The sequence below is a fragment of the Leptopilina heterotoma genome, unplaced genomic scaffold (genome assembly GCF_015476425.1).
Source record: "Leptopilina heterotoma isolate Lh14 unplaced genomic scaffold, ASM1547642v1 Lhet_510, whole genome shotgun sequence".
Taxonomy (NCBI): Eukaryota; Metazoa; Arthropoda; class Insecta; order Hymenoptera; family Figitidae; genus Leptopilina; species Leptopilina heterotoma.
In genome coordinates, this window is record NW_025111111.1 from 636,723 (window position 1) to 652,610 (window position 15,888).

Sequence of the window (15,888 nt, forward strand, 5' to 3'; positions counted from 1 at the left end):
TCAGATATAACCTTTACCTATTATTATTAAACACAATCTCATACATACATTTTCGAAAAAATCTAACGCTCGCTGGGATCGAACCCCTAACCTAACGCACCGAAGACTTATACACTGACCACTACGCTACGCTCACATGGGAGTGCATAACGCAAAAGGTATATTAAAGCTGCAACAGTCGGGCCAACCGTGGCCCAGAGTTTGGCCGACCAAAATAATGTAAGTCAATTAAACTGCGTTTCACATAGTTTTGCCAACCGTCGGGCCAACCGTGGCCCAGAGTTCGGCCGACCAAGAAAGTTTAAGTCATTTAAGCTGCATTTGACAAAGTTTTGCCAACCGTTGGGCCAACCGTGGCCCAGAGTTCGGCCGACCAAGAAAGTTTAAGTCATTTAAACTGCATTTGACAAAGTTATGCCAACCGTTGGGCCAACCGTGGCCCAGAGTTCGGCCGACCAAGAAAGTTTAAGTCATTTAAACTGCATTTGACAAAGTTTTTCCAACCGTGGCCCAGAGTTCGGCCAACCAAGAAAAATCAAGTCAATTAAACTGCGTTTCACAAATTTTTGCCCACCGTCGGGCCAACCGTGGCCCAGAGTTCGGCCGACCAAGAAAGTTTAAGTCATTTAAACTGCATTTGACAAAGTTTTGCCAACCGTTGGGCCAACCGTGGCCCAGAGTTCGGCCGACCAAAAACTATAAGTCAATTATACTGCTTTTCTTGAGTTTTGCCAACCGTTGGGCCAACCGTGGGCCAGAATTCGGCCGACCAAGAAAGTTTAAGTCATTTAAACTGCATTTGACATAGTTTTGCCAACCGTTGGGCCAACCGTGGCCCAGAGTTCGGTCGACCAAGAAATTTTAAGTCATTTAAACTGCATTTGACATAGTTTTGCCAACCGTCGGGCCAACCGTGGCCCAGAGTTCGGCCGACCAAAAACTATAAGTCAATTATACTGCTTTTCTTGAGTTTTGCCAACCGTCGGGCCAACCGTGGCCCAGAGTTCGGCCAACCGAAACTGAAAGTCTTTTAAACTACGTTTGGATGAGTTGTGCCAACCTTTGTCGCCAAAGTTGGCCCGACGGTTGGTTAAACTCTGCATTTAATGGTTGGCTTGCAAAGTCGGGCCAACTGTGGGCACTAGTACTTGCCAAAGTTGGGCAAACTCTGGCAACCAAAACTTCGCTTGCCAAAGTTAGGCCAACCTTGGGCCAACCTTCAAACTCTGGCGGCCAACCTAAATTCGTACCTGGGATTGTAGACACGAGCAAGTCAGTGAGGACTTCAGATCATTTTTACCGATATCTAAGGGAAGTGTTCCGGTTGTGGGCACCCTTTTGTTTTTGCCTCATAACATTTGTCCATGTGCATATTATACAAATGTATGTGTACGAATTTAAAGCTAGAGGTCTAAGGTGACTGTCAGTAAAGGATTCCTTTAAATAAAAAAGTTTTATTTGAAATTTTTTGACAAAAAAATTTTTGTACCCGGTTGTGGGCACCCTTGAAAAATCCGCTAAAAATGGAAAAATATTAAAGGAAACCAACACAAATAAAGAAGAAATGAAAGTTTCTTTATTTTAAGAGACTTTGCCGGGATAAAGAACAAAAATGATGACACGTTTTCACACTATGCTCATCGCTAACAAAAGCATAATGCTTGCATGTGAAGTAGCTAGTACGCATACCATAACGCACTTCTAATGCACTGAACGACTATATTCATCGCATTTAATGGAGTTTGCGGCTGTCACTTTCCTTGGCAGAAAGTTTAGATAGATGAGACAGTAGTCCACATCATTGTCAGATGGTAGAGCCTCCTTAACATAAAGGTGCCCACAACCGGGAATGACAGTCATTTTTTAAAAAGACCAACACATTTTGTGATGCAGGATTTTGGTTAAACACGAAGGTAAATCACAAAATATAATGACAACACTGCAAAAAAAATTAAACCCTTTTTTCTGAACGAATCTACACCCATATGCTGCTCTTCGAAAACAATACAAAATTACTTTTTTATTTATTTAATGCAAATTTTCTTTATTATATGCTCACAGCTATTACACAAATGCATATATTTGTTTCGTTATCAATACGAAAAGTCCGTATTGTCAACGAACACGACTTGCAATACTTAAATCAGTAAAATCTGCTTGCTGTCAAAGTTTACGTAGGGGTGCCCACAATCGGGGCGTGCCCACAACCGGTGCACTGCCCCTACATACAATTTTGAAATTTTTAACACAGGAAAAATATTTTAGGTGTTTACACCTCTGTACATCCTTTGAAACCAGATCTTTAAAGTTATAAATCAGTTTCAACCACAGAAAAAAATTACCAAAAAATAGCAGTAGTGCTAAACTTTGAGTCTCGGACAAAAAGACTTACAGCGGTATGCACCTGACTGCTAATGGTGCAATAAAGCAAAAAACTGAAAAAACTTTTGCAAATAATTAATAGAAATAATTTTTTATAAAATTTTCTCATTGAATTGTAATTAGTGTCGTATTCTCTGTGACATGTACTTTGTCTCATCTTTGTACCTCAATTTCCGACAAAGATAACATGACTACTGTTTTGTTTAAAAATCTCAAATAGTTATTACAATAATTGTTAATCGTTTAGATATTATTGTTCAGAAAGGATCAAGAAGTATAAAAAAAATTTTGGAACTCGATAGGATTCTTATTGAACATTCTACAAGGTCCGAAAGTATAGATACAAGTGAAAATGATGTAAAAAAACATGTACTTTTCTGTTTACAAAATTAACCCCTTGGCAGTCGATGACGTGTATACACGTCATGGTGCAGGTGGGCTCAAACAGTCGATGACGTGTATAGACGCAAGCAGACTTTTGGCTACAAAAACACACAGATTTGTCCACAAATTGATACTCGGGGGTTTTCGGGGTATTATCGTTTCAAAAGTTTTTCGTAATCAGCGAAAACCCTCTAGTATCGAGTTTCAAATAAATCCGATGACTGACTATACTTTTTGAGCCAATAGTAGGTAAAACGCTCAACTTCGTATGATTTCGTAAAAATCTGTCAAGCAATGTTTAAATGAATCTAACGGAATCTCAGTGTAATATTTGTTTTTACTTACAATATACATCTAGCGGTACTTCTTTTATAACAGGCTTTCCAATTTCTCCAGATTGAGCTCTGCATTCTAACTTAGTTCCCCATAACGATTTTGTTACTTGATCAATAAATAATTTATTGGCTGTAAAGAGGGACCGCAAAAAGTGCCCGTTTTTTGTACATCGACAATTATCACAAAACGTAAGTAAAAAAATTCGGCCAAAAATCTTCTTAATCTGCGTGAAAATTGTAGTTGATCATAATTCTTGGTTTTTATTTAAGGGTAGCCAAACTCCTAATTCAACCCTCTAAATATTTACAAATTATGAAATTCATACCACCATAAATTCAACAAAAATAATTAATTATCAACGGTAAAACTGATAAATAACTAAAATAAAAAATCCATTTTATAAAAAAACAATCTCAATTACCTTAAGATCCTCAAAATGCTTTTCAACCCCCAAAAAACTACCCCTATTTGAAAAATTGACCAAAATAAACACAAAAAAAATTATTACTCTCCAAAATCTTCATCAAAATTATAAATAAAATTAATTAACTAGTGAGACTTAATTTCCTTGCTAATGTAGATTAATCCACCCTTCAAAAACTACCCCTAATTAAAAAAATTTACCACATTACACATTTAAAAAATTATTACTCCGCAAAATCTTCACGAAAATTATAAATAAAATCAACTAACTAGTCAGACTTTAATTCCAGGCTAGAGTTAATCAATCAACCCCAAAAAACTACCCCTTATTGAAAATTTTATTATATTCCACATTTAAAAAATTAATACTCCGCAAAATCTTGACGAAAATTATAAATAAAATCAACTGATCAGCCAGACTTTTATTCCATGGTAGAATTAATCAATCAACCCCCAAAAACTACCCCTAATTGAAATTTTACCATAATACACATTTAAAAAATTATTAATGCGCAAAATCTTGACGAAAATTAAGAATAAAATCAACTAACTAGCCAGAATTTAATTCCATGCTATAGAAGATTAATCAACCCCCCAAAAACTACCCCTAATTGAAATTTTATCATATAACACATTTAAAAAATTATTAATGCGCAAAATCTTCACTAAAATTATAAATAAAATCAACTGACAAGCCAGACTTTAATTCCATTGTAGAATTAAGCAATAAACCCCCAAAAACTACCCCTAATTGAAAATTTTACCATATTACACATTTAAAAAATTATTAATGCGCAAAATCTTCACGAAAATTAAGAATAGAATCAACTAACTAGCCAGACTTAATTTACTTGCTAAAGTATATTAATTAACCCCTTAAAAACTACCCTTAATTAAAAAATTTACCATATTACACATTTAAAAAAATTTTACTTCTCAAAATCTTCACAAAAATTATAAATAAAATCAACTGGAAAGCCAGACTTTAATTCTATGGTAGAATTAATCAATCATCCTCTAAAAACTACCCCTAATTGAAATTTAACCATTTTACACATTAAGAAAAATTTTACTCTTCAAAATCTTCACGAAAATTATAAATAAAATTAACTAACTAGCCAGACTTTAATTCCATGTTAGAGTTAATCAATCAACCCCAAAAAACTACCCCTTATTAAAAATTTTACCATATCACACATTTAAAAACTTTTTCCTCCGCAAAATGTTCACAAAAATTATGAATAAAATCAACTAACTAGCCTGACTTGATTTACTTGCTAAAGTAGATTAATCAGCCCCTCAAAAACTACCCCTAATTAAATAATTCACCATATTACACATTTAAAAAATTTCTTTTACACAAAATCTTCACGAAAATTATAAATAGAATCAAGTAACTAGCCAGACTTTAATTCCCTGCTAGAGTTAATCAATCAACCCCAAAAAACTACCCCTTATTAAAAATTCTACCATATTACACATTTAGAAACTTTTTACTCCGCAAAATCTTCACGAAAATTATGAATAAAATCAACTAACTAGCCTGACTTGATTTACTTGCTAAAGTGAATTAATCAACCCCCCAAAAACTACCCCTAATTGAAATTTTACCATATTACACATTTAAAAAATTTTACTCCGCAAAATCTTCACATTTAAAAAATAATTACTCTGAAAAATATTCACTAGTTAGTCGATAAAATTTATAATTTTTGTGAAAAGATTGATGAGTAATGATTTTTTAAATGTGTAATATGGTAAAATTTCAATTAGTGGTAGTTTTTGGAGGGTTGATTAATCTACTTTAGCAAGTAATTTAAGTCTGGCGAATTAGTTGATTTTCTTTATAATTCTCGTGAAGATTTTGCGGAGTAAAATTTTTTTAAATGTGTAATATGGTAAATTTTTTAATTAGGGGTAGTTTTTAAAGAGTTGCTTAATCTACTTTTCCAAGTTAATTAAGTATGGCTAGTTATAGATTTTATTTATGATATTCGTGAAGATTTAGCGGAATAAAGATTTTTATATGTGTAATATGGTAAAATTTTCAATTAGGGGTAGTTTCTGGGGGTTGATTGATTAACTGTAGCATGGAATTAAAGTCTGGCTAGTTAGTTGATTTTATTTATAATTTTGGTAAAGATTTTGCGGAGTAATAATTTTTTTAATATGTATTGTGGTATTTTTTTCAATTAGGGGTAGTTTTTAAGGGGTGGATTTATCTACTTTAGCAAGAAAATTAAGTCTCACTAGTTAATTGATTTTATTTATATTTTTGATGAAGATTTTGGAAAGTAATAATTTTTTTTTGTTTATTTTGGTCAATTTATCAATTAGGGGTAGTTTTTGGGGGTTGATTGATCTTCTATAGCATGGAATTAAATTCTGGCTAGTTAGTTGATTTTATTTATTATTTTTGTGAAGATTTTACGGAGTAAAATTTTTTTAAATGTGTAATATGGTAAAATTTTCAATTAGGGGTAGTTTTTGGATGTTGATTAATTAACTGTAGCATGGAATTAAAGTTTGGCTAGTTAGTTGATTTTATTCCTAATTTTCGTGAAGATCTTGCGCAGTAATAATTTTTAAAATGTGTAATATGGTAAAATTTCAATTAAGGGTAGTTTTTGGGGGTTGATTGATTAATTGTACCATGGAATTAAAGTCTGGCTGATCAGTTGATTTTATTTATAATTTTCGTCAAGATTTTGCGCAGTAATAATTTTTTTAATGTGTTATATGGTAAAATTTCAATTAGGGGTAGTTTTTGGGGGTTGATTGATTAATTCTACCATGGAATAAAAGTCTGGCTAGTTAGTTGATTTTATTTATAATTTTTGTTAAGATTTTGCGAAGTAAAAATTTTTTAAATGTATAATATAGTAAAATTTTCAATTAGGGGTAGTTTTTGGGGGTTGATTGATTAATTCTACCATGGAATTAAAGTCTTGCTGGTTAGTTGATTTTATTTATAATTTTCGTCAAGATTTTGCGGAGTAATAATTTTTTAAATGTGGAATATAATAAAATTTTTAATAAGGGGTAGTTTTTTGGGGTTGATTGATTAACTCTAGCATGGAATTAAAGTCTGACTAGTTAGTTGATTTTATTTATAATTTTCGTGAAGATTTTGCGGAGTAATAATTTTTTTGTGTTTATTTTGGTCAATTTTTCAAATAGGGGTAGTTTTTTGGGGGTTGAAAAGCATTTTGAGGATGTTTAGGTAATTTAGAATGTTTTTTTATGAAATGGATTTTTTATTTTCGTTATTTATCAGTTTTACCGTTAATAATTAATTATTTTTGTTGAATTTATGGTGGTATGAATTTCATAATTTGTCAATTTTTAGAGGGTTGAATTACGAGTTTGGCTACCCTTAAATAAAAACCAAAAATTATGATCAACTACAATTTTCACGCAGATTAAGAAGATTTTTGGTCGAATTTTTTTACTTACGTTTTGTGATAATTGTCGATGTACAAAAAACGGGCAAAAAACAGGCATTTTTTGCGGTTCCTCTTTTCTTGAATATTCTTCCAACTTCGGAGTATCTATTACATCATCTAGAAGTTTACCATCTTGCCACCATGTCACTGAAGGTTTTGGTCGCCCTAAAAATATATTTTTAGTTGTATATGAAAACTTTATTTACTATTAATGGTTTTTACCCTTTGGCAGTCGATGACGTGTATATGTTAGGTTCAAAGACCGAAAACGACCGATTTTTTCATTAGTTATGTTTAGTTAAATCATAATTAATTAATGGGTAATGGTAAAACTGCGGGCTGAAAAACCTTAATTTAACCTTGCGAATTTCTTTTACTTCAGAAAGAAATTTCTGTTTCAAAAATGTGAAAGAAAATTATACACTAAGTAGTATTTTTTCCATCAATAAAAAACTGAATTTATTCAAACAAATATGATTAAAAGTTTTAAATTCCGTAAAATTTTACTTTGAAAATTAAATTCTATTTTATTCAATAAAGCAAGAAAACATAATTAATCCTGACTCGGAGTGATCGATTTTTTTAACATCTTTTAATAACACAAAAGAAACACAAAAAGTTGGCTACACAAAAGAATAAAGTGTCTTGATCTGGGGTCGAGACATATGTATTCCAATGTATTTCGATGCGCTAAATCCGAATCCGCTATCAGAATTTGGCCAATGGGTCCTGGTTTCGCCCTAACCTCAAAAATACCCTAAAATCGTTAAAATGGTCACTTTTGATTTATCAAAATTGAATGTAAACGCATGTTGACAATTTTCTAAGATCCCTTAATTTAAATAAACTATTCTATAAGCTTTTCAATTAAAAATTCATATAAAACATTAAATCTATCGAACCTAACCTCAAAAACACATCTAAGATTCCAAACAAATAAATTATACCATACACAGCGCAATAAAAAAAAGTTAAGCTCATGAAAGTTCCAACTTATGTGTTTCTATGACTGTTGATTACGAAGTTGGTGTTAGTTTATCAAAATTAAAAATGGCGGATCCAATATGGCGAACAATATAATTAAAATTTGTTTAAAATTGGCTTGAAAATCGTTACTTGGGGGTTTTTGGGGTCGCTGATGACGAATCCTATGTCGGTTTCTAAAAATTCAAAATGGCGGATCCAATATGGCAGTCTTAATTATTTTAACGATTTTTTAAAATTTATTACTCTCGGTTTTTCGGGACCTTTGATAACGAATCCTATATCAATTTTTATAATCTTAAAGTGTTACGAATTGTTTGACAATTTAATTGTTAGACAAATCGTATATCAATTTTTATAATCTTAAAGTCTTACGAATTGTTAGACAATTCGTAAGACTTTAAGATTTTAAAAATTGATATACGATTTGTTATCAAAGGTCCCAAAAAACCGCGAGTAATAAATTTTAAAAAATCGTTAATATAATAAAGACCGAGATATTGAATCCGACATTTTGAATTTTTAGAAACCGACATGGGATTCGTCATCAGCGACCCCAAAAACCCCCGAGTAACGATTTTCAAGCCAATCCAAACAAATTTTAATTATATTGTTCGCCATATTGGATATCATTTTCAATTATGATAACCTAACACCGGATTCGTAATCAGCAATCATAAAACCACCTAAGTTGTAACTTTTATGAGTTTACATAATTTTTATTGCGCTGTGTATGGTATAATTTGTTTGTTTGGAATCTTAGATGTGTTTTTGAGGTTAGGTTCGATATATTTATTGTTTTATATTAATTTTCAATTGAAAAGCTTATAGAATAGTTTATTTAAATTAAGGAATCTGAGAAAATTATTAATATGCGGTTAGATTCAATTTTGATAAATCAAAAGTGACCATTTTAACGATTTTAGGGTATTTTTTGAGGTTAGGGCGAAACCAGGACCCATTGGCCAAATTCTGATGGCGGATTCGGATTCGGCGCATCGAAATACATCGGAATACATATGTCTCGACCCCAGATCAAGACACTTTATTTTTTTGTGTGGCTGTCATTTTATTTTAATTTTATTATTGCTTTGAAAGAAATAAAGATAATTAAGTAAATTTTTTTAAAATTAAAGCTTAAAGTCTATACTTTAAAGATGAAATAAAACGATTGCTAAAAAATGAAAATTTATAATTGTCATTAACAATTGCAAATTGAAGAATGTTCTCAATGTTTCTGAAAGATGAAATTACGATGTATTGATCCGCAAAACTCCAAGGATTAATTTTAAAAAAAGAAAAATCAGTAACCTCCAATATTATAGAAAATGTGTAGATTTTTCTGCCAAAATGCAGGCGAAAATCGACTTGATATTATCTTTGTAAAAAACGTTGCTAAATTTGCTACTATTTTAAAAGTGTCCAAGTAGTTGTGCGTTTACCTTAGTAGATTAAAAATTATTAATGTGAACGGAAGTTGTGCAACTTTTTCAAAAATTCGAAAATTTTTATTTATTGTAATTAATCTTACTTAAACTTTGTACAAGGTTAATTTTGGTATTTTATTCGAATTTTGTCGTCAGAATAGTGAAATTGTGAATTATGAATTAAAAATGTCAGATTTAAATATTTAATGGTTGAAAAAATCAAAAAGTAACAAATTGTAATTTTTTGCACTTAAATTTAATTTGAGTGAAATTAGTAGGTCTGCAATAAAGATTTTTTGTTAAAATCATAAGTTCAGTTCGTTAAAAAATATTTTATAAGAAGAAAATTTATCACTATTTTGAAAAATGTTAAACTTTTTAAAAGGCCAAGTTTTTAATCTTTCTAGAATTGACTATTAGGTACATGATATTTAATCATCTTTTAGCATAATTGAACAAGACATACTTTTTTATATCTCAGATATAACTATATAAATGTTTTCAGTATCAAAAAATAAAAAAAAATATAATTGTTACGAATTAGGTACTATCAAGCTTGATTTACAGATATTTTTAGGGATGATTATTCAGATCTATAATGGTGAATTTAACTACTTTAAGACTAAAAAAAGTATATAGGTAATTAATAACTAAAACAGAAAACAAAACAATTTATTTTGCACTAAGAGAAATAGATGGTCCTTAAAATAAAATGCAATTAGTCGAAGGTCAAAATTTTTTTTGCAATTGTTTACATTCCCGTTCAAAATGTCAAAAAAATCGATTTTTTTTTGTTTTTATTTTCGGATTTCTTATAGTGTCAAGAATAATCTCCGAAAATAATATTGCAAAATTCGAAGTAAAACAAAAGTTATACATCCTCATTCTTCGCCATGTCAAAGATGTTTTTGTATGCGGTTAAGCAATCGAATGATTTCAATTTTTTCTCATTTGCATTTTTTAAAAAAGACAAACAAAAATGTATTTGGTGTTGCTGATCACAAGTTAGATATCAAATTTTCAAAATTCAAAATGGCGGATCCAACGTGGCAAAAAAGAAAATTTTTTTATTTTAATTTTTTTTTTCGTTTAATTTTTTTTTTCGTCTACCATATTGCATCCGCCATTTTCAATTTAAAAAAAATTAAGTCATATTCGTAATCAGCGACTCCAAAACCCCCCGTAACGATTTTCAAGCAAATCCAATGATTTTGAAAAAAAATGTCCGCCATATTGGATCCGCCATTTTGAATTTAAAAAATCTGATTCCATATTCGTAATTAGCGACCTTAAAAACCCCCGAGTAACGATTTTCAAGCAAATCCGATGATTTTTAAAAAAAAAGTTCGAAACTTATGAACAAAAACTTTAACCCATTAACGCCTGAAACCTTTGAAATTTTGTGTTTAATTTAAGATATAATTTTATATATTAAACATGCTCCCTAAAAATAACTGAAGCGTTTCTTTATGTTTTTGGGGTCGCTCTACAAGATTCCATGCTCAGATTTTAAATTTATCGCATAGAAAATTAAATATGACGAATTTTGTGCACCAAATTGCGAAAAAAATGAAATTTTTTTTTTAAATAATTATTTCTTACTGAAAACATTTTTTTCAAATGAATACAAGTGTCACAAATTGGCACAAACTTATTAAACTTTCAAAATATGCAATAGCGGAAACAAAAAAAACAAAATGGCGGCTTCAAAATGGCGCTAATTTGAGAAAAAATTATTTAATTTTTTTTACAGTGCACCGATTCAGGCAATAGCTATGAAATGTAATAGAACTTAGTGTTTATATGTTTTTGAGGTCTCTCATCACGAATATGTACTCGGATTTTTAAAATTCAAAATGGCGGATCCAATATGGCCGACGAAAATTTTAAAAATTTACTTTTTTATTGGTTATTTTATGTTATTTAAAAAAAAGGTTAAACTAAATTTTATATGCAAAAGATATAGTTTGGCATCAATAAAGAATCTCTACAATAAATAATATAATTAAACATTTTTAATTTTATAATATTGGCATCAAAATTACAGAATTTTGATTATTTGAATCTTTGTTTCCATGATTACTTATAATTGTTTATTTTTGTTTTCTAACATGCTAGTGATCCATAGTTTTTGAGATAAATTTTTGTATTAATTAAAATGCGAAAGGCAGGAACATATAATAAAAATCGTTCAAAAGTTTGTTTATTGTGTTTTGGAAGGTAAAAAATTATAATTCGAGTGCAAGGAAAGTTAAATAATTACTTTGAGGAAATGTGTGAGTACGACCCTTGTGATGAAAGGTTACCTAATGCTTTGTGCACGAATTGTCAAATAAAACTATATAAAGTTAAAAGTGGTACAGAAATCAATCTTAAATTATAATTTTCTTCTTCTCTTAAACCACTCAACAAAATTAATACTCGTTTGAACAGCAAAGCTTTGAGCCTCTGTTATGTTTGTCAACATGTAAGAAATTCTGTACCTATAAATATTCGTTCTTCGAGCTTAAAAAGTGTTACTTCCAAGGGATTTCTTACAGATATAACAAAAAAAGCAATTTCAGGTATGATATTTTATAACTTTCGTGTAATTTTATTATTTTCTATATCTGTACACCTGACTTCCGAAACTCATTAACATTTTCATTAAAATCTAATTTTTAGGAAAAATCAATACTTTTTCAGAAAAACGTTGCAATTACTGTTTTTCATCAATTGGCAAAGGATACTGCTATCAATAGAACTAAATGTTTCTTTAACTCCAAAAAATCATGCAGTATTATTCTATTATGTACTTGAATTCTGTTCAAAAGTACAAACCGGCCTCGGATTTTACAGTGAGCAATTGAGTCAACTAAGGTGTTTTTATTACAAAAGTCTTTCGTAGAACGAAATAAAAATCCCAATGCTTTAGAAGCGCTTGCGATCATTTTCGTGTAGTGAAAAAAAAATAAAATTTAAAATCAAAAATAACACCTAGGTCACAAGTTGAGTAAACTCTATCTAATATGACATTGTTTAAGGTGTAATTAAATTGAATTGGGGATTCAGATCTAGTAAACGATACGACATAACATTTATTCAAATTGATATTAAGTTTGTTGGAAACACTCTACTTCGAAAAAGTATTGAGGTCAGATTGTAAATTATCACACTCAGTAACGCAGTTTACTTCCCGGAAAATTTTTACATCGTCCGCAAATATTAGAAGCTTAGAATTAATTCCCTGAACAATATCATTAACATATATCGTGAAAAGTGGTGAGCCAAAGGACGAGCCTTGAGGTACTCCGCGTACGGGTGTAACAGTTTTAGATAAATGACCTTTTATTGCAACGCGATGTTGTCTGTAGGCGAGATAGTTTAAAAGCAGAGATTGCAAGGTTGGTGAAATATTGGTGTCCTTAAGTTTATTCTCCAGAATTGAATGGTCAATAGAATCAAAAGCTTTGGCTATATCAGTATATACAACGTCTACTTGTGAGCCCCTCTGGAGGGCAGAGTTAACAAAATGAATAAAAGATGCTAGGTTGGTAACAGAGGATTTTTTCTTTATGCAACCATGTTGTTCCTCTACCACAAAGGAAGCAAGAGCATTAGAGAGTTCATTTCTGATAGAGAATTCAAAGACTTTTGCAAAATTTGAAATTAGAGCTATAGGACGATAGTTTACTATCACCTCATTTGCTCCACTCTTATACAGTACGAAAACCTACCACGTCAGTCATATCCCATGAGTGGGAGTGAGACAGACTTATGCGATTCCCATACTTTCCTATGACTGACGGATAGCTTTTCTTACTGTATACTGGTATGACTTTTGTTTTCTTCCATTTAATAGGGAATGAGCATGTGTTGATAGATAAATTATAAATAAACGTCAAAGGTTGAGCAAGAACTGAGGCACAATCTCTAATGACAAAACTCGGTATTTTATCTAAACCTGCGCAGTAAAAGATGACTTAAGCGATTTCGCAGCTTTAGCTACTTGCTTAGTTGAAAGTATAAAAGATTGATTTACATTACTGTTGAATTCATACACATTTAAATCTCTTAATTCATTCAAGTCAAATGTAGAATTTACTTTGGCAAATTGGTCTGCAAACGCATCCACGATACTTTGAGGTGAGTCAAGAATCACTCCATCATGCGTCATAGTATTAGGTACAATTGGTTTTCTTTTACAAGCGTTTACAAAATTCCAAAATTTTCGCGGTTCTGTATATAAGTTACGTTCAGTAGATTTAATGAAATTTCGATATTCTCGCCTTATGTTCATTTGAATAGTAGCTGATAAAAGTTTAATTTTTCTATTATAAAAATCATGATTACGTTTGCGTTTTTTAAGTAATTTATGCTTGTATTGAATTGATTTTTTAATGAACTTGAATACCAAGATGGAAAATAATTATTAGAAATTACATTGTTATTATATAACGGTATAAACTTTAACATTCGCATCAAGTACTACTTGAGAAAAAAATTCACACGCATCATTCGAATTTACCACACTATACAACGTAGACCAATCAAAATCATTAAAATATAAATATAGGTTAGACAAGTCTCCTCGACGAAAATTCAAATTCAAATTATCCATAGGTGAAATATCGAAGTTGGCAAAGATAACGTGTTAACGTGAGGTAAGACTAGGTGTACAACTAAAGACGGGTGGTGCTTGTCCTCAGATTCAAGTGAGTGCAGTACGGTATCACATGTACACTCAATATTAGAAAAAATTAAATCAAGATATTTATTAAAGTAATTACACTCAGAAATAATTTGCGGAGCATTCAAAAATTGAGAAAAATTATAAACAGCCGAAGATTTAGAATCCAATTGACTTATTTCCGGGTCAATTCCATATGATGGTGTATTAAAATCGCCAATTACAATTATAGGGTTTGTTACAATGGATAAATCGTCACTGAAAGCAGCAAAATATGCACTAAAAACTGGAATTGTTATACTTGGCGATATATAGAGGGTAACTACAACAATTGTTGAAAAATTAAATTTTATTTTTATGGCAACAGCATTCACGTGTGATTGTGATAAATTTGACGAGGGTAATTGAATGGGAGAAGAATTATAAACAGATCGAACTGCGATTAGTACACCTCCACCTCGATAAGTTGATCGATCATGTCGGAAAATTACAAAAAAACCCAGGATAGAAAAAAATGTTAGACGGAGTATTATCTTTAAGCCAAGTTTCGGTTAAGCAAAAAATATCATATAGTTCTATATCTTGAAAATGTTTGACATCAAATGCTTTGGTATTTAAACCTCTTACATTTTGATAGTAAAGAGATACCTTACACAAATTTAAGAATTGTTTTGGTGTTCGCTGGAGCTCGCTGACGGATCCGGAGACACTATGATGGTGGGAGACGTTATAATGGTGGGAGTTCCGTGCCGATGACGTATGTACAACCCCTTCTCTCCCTTCGCCTGACGTTCGCCCAACTCCTTTTTCACTTGAAGGAATTGACTTTGTTGAAACGCCGTTCTGTCTGGCGCAATGCTGATAGGAGGCCAATTCATGGGTAGTTGCCTTGACGTTTTGAGACGGACGAAGGTTCTCTCAATGTTCATTGGCATATCGGGATATGGTAGTTTTACTTTCAGCGGTCTTTGCTTGGTTCCATCCTGCAATTTTTTACCAATGCGTGTTAACGTGATTTGTTCAGGCAAAATTGTTTTTTTTTGAGAGAAAGTTAAGAATAGGAAGAGTATTTTCCAGATCGACACTGCTTTCAGTGGAGATGTCTTCCCGCAGTCCAAAGATAATTATATTATTGGCTCGATGAGATCGGTCATTCAATTCGGACATACATGCAGAAATAATATTAGATTCTGAGGTTTTACCTTCGGTATTATCCCTGGCCATAACGTCAATATCATCGATACGTTGAAACACATTTTTTTTGTTTCACAAATGTCGAGTCTGGTTGAGTGTTCTTTAAGGTCCTTTGACAACGCACCAATAGATTTCTCAAGCTTCGATAGGTCATTTGACATACACTTACGCATAGATGAAAATTCATCTCGCATTAAATGACGAATATTATCTAAGGTGAGAGGCGATTGATCAGTATTGGAGGATGTAGATGCATTTGTTATTGAAGGTGACGGGGGACCACAGCATTTTTTATAACCGACATTCGGTAGTAAAACAGTCTTGGCAGCACATTTAGGGTGGTAAGCGACCTTGCAACCGGGGCAATAAGATTTTTCCTTTACTACACGATATTTGCATAGTGGGCATACAATGTTTACATTAGCTGATTTATCATCCGGTATGAGAACCTTTAAACTGTTCGTCTCACTTTGACTCATGATGAACACAAAGTGAGAAGGCACTCAGGCGTGAACGCAGCACAAAAACACTCGTAATAATTTTGATGCCAATAGACAATCACATTGATCTTTGATTGTTAAAAGATTTTTTAAACAACTTTATGAAATGATCGAGTTGTATAAATACACGCGTAGTGAAGAGT

General features: G+C 31.5%; 1 protein-coding gene across 6 annotated transcripts in view; it reads right to left on the minus strand.

The window, feature by feature from the left end:
- Window positions 1–15,888, minus strand: part of LOC122507833 — a 701,895-nt gene that overhangs the window by 84,417 nt on the left and 601,590 nt on the right. For 4 of the 6 annotated variants that reach the window (XM_043620759.1, XM_043620763.1, XM_043620758.1 and 1 more), the window contains 2 exons: window positions 7,101–7,136; window positions 3,112–3,231 (listed from right to left, as the gene is read on the minus strand). The exons of 1 other annotated variant lie outside the window; for it this stretch is intronic. In XM_043620759.1, coding sequence (XP_043476694.1) covers window positions 3,112–3,231; window positions 7,101–7,136 — 156 coding nt within the window. The remainder of the gene's footprint in view (window positions 1–3,111; window positions 3,232–7,100; window positions 7,137–15,888) is intronic. One more of the 6 variants, XM_043620762.1, reaches the window with a different exon arrangement.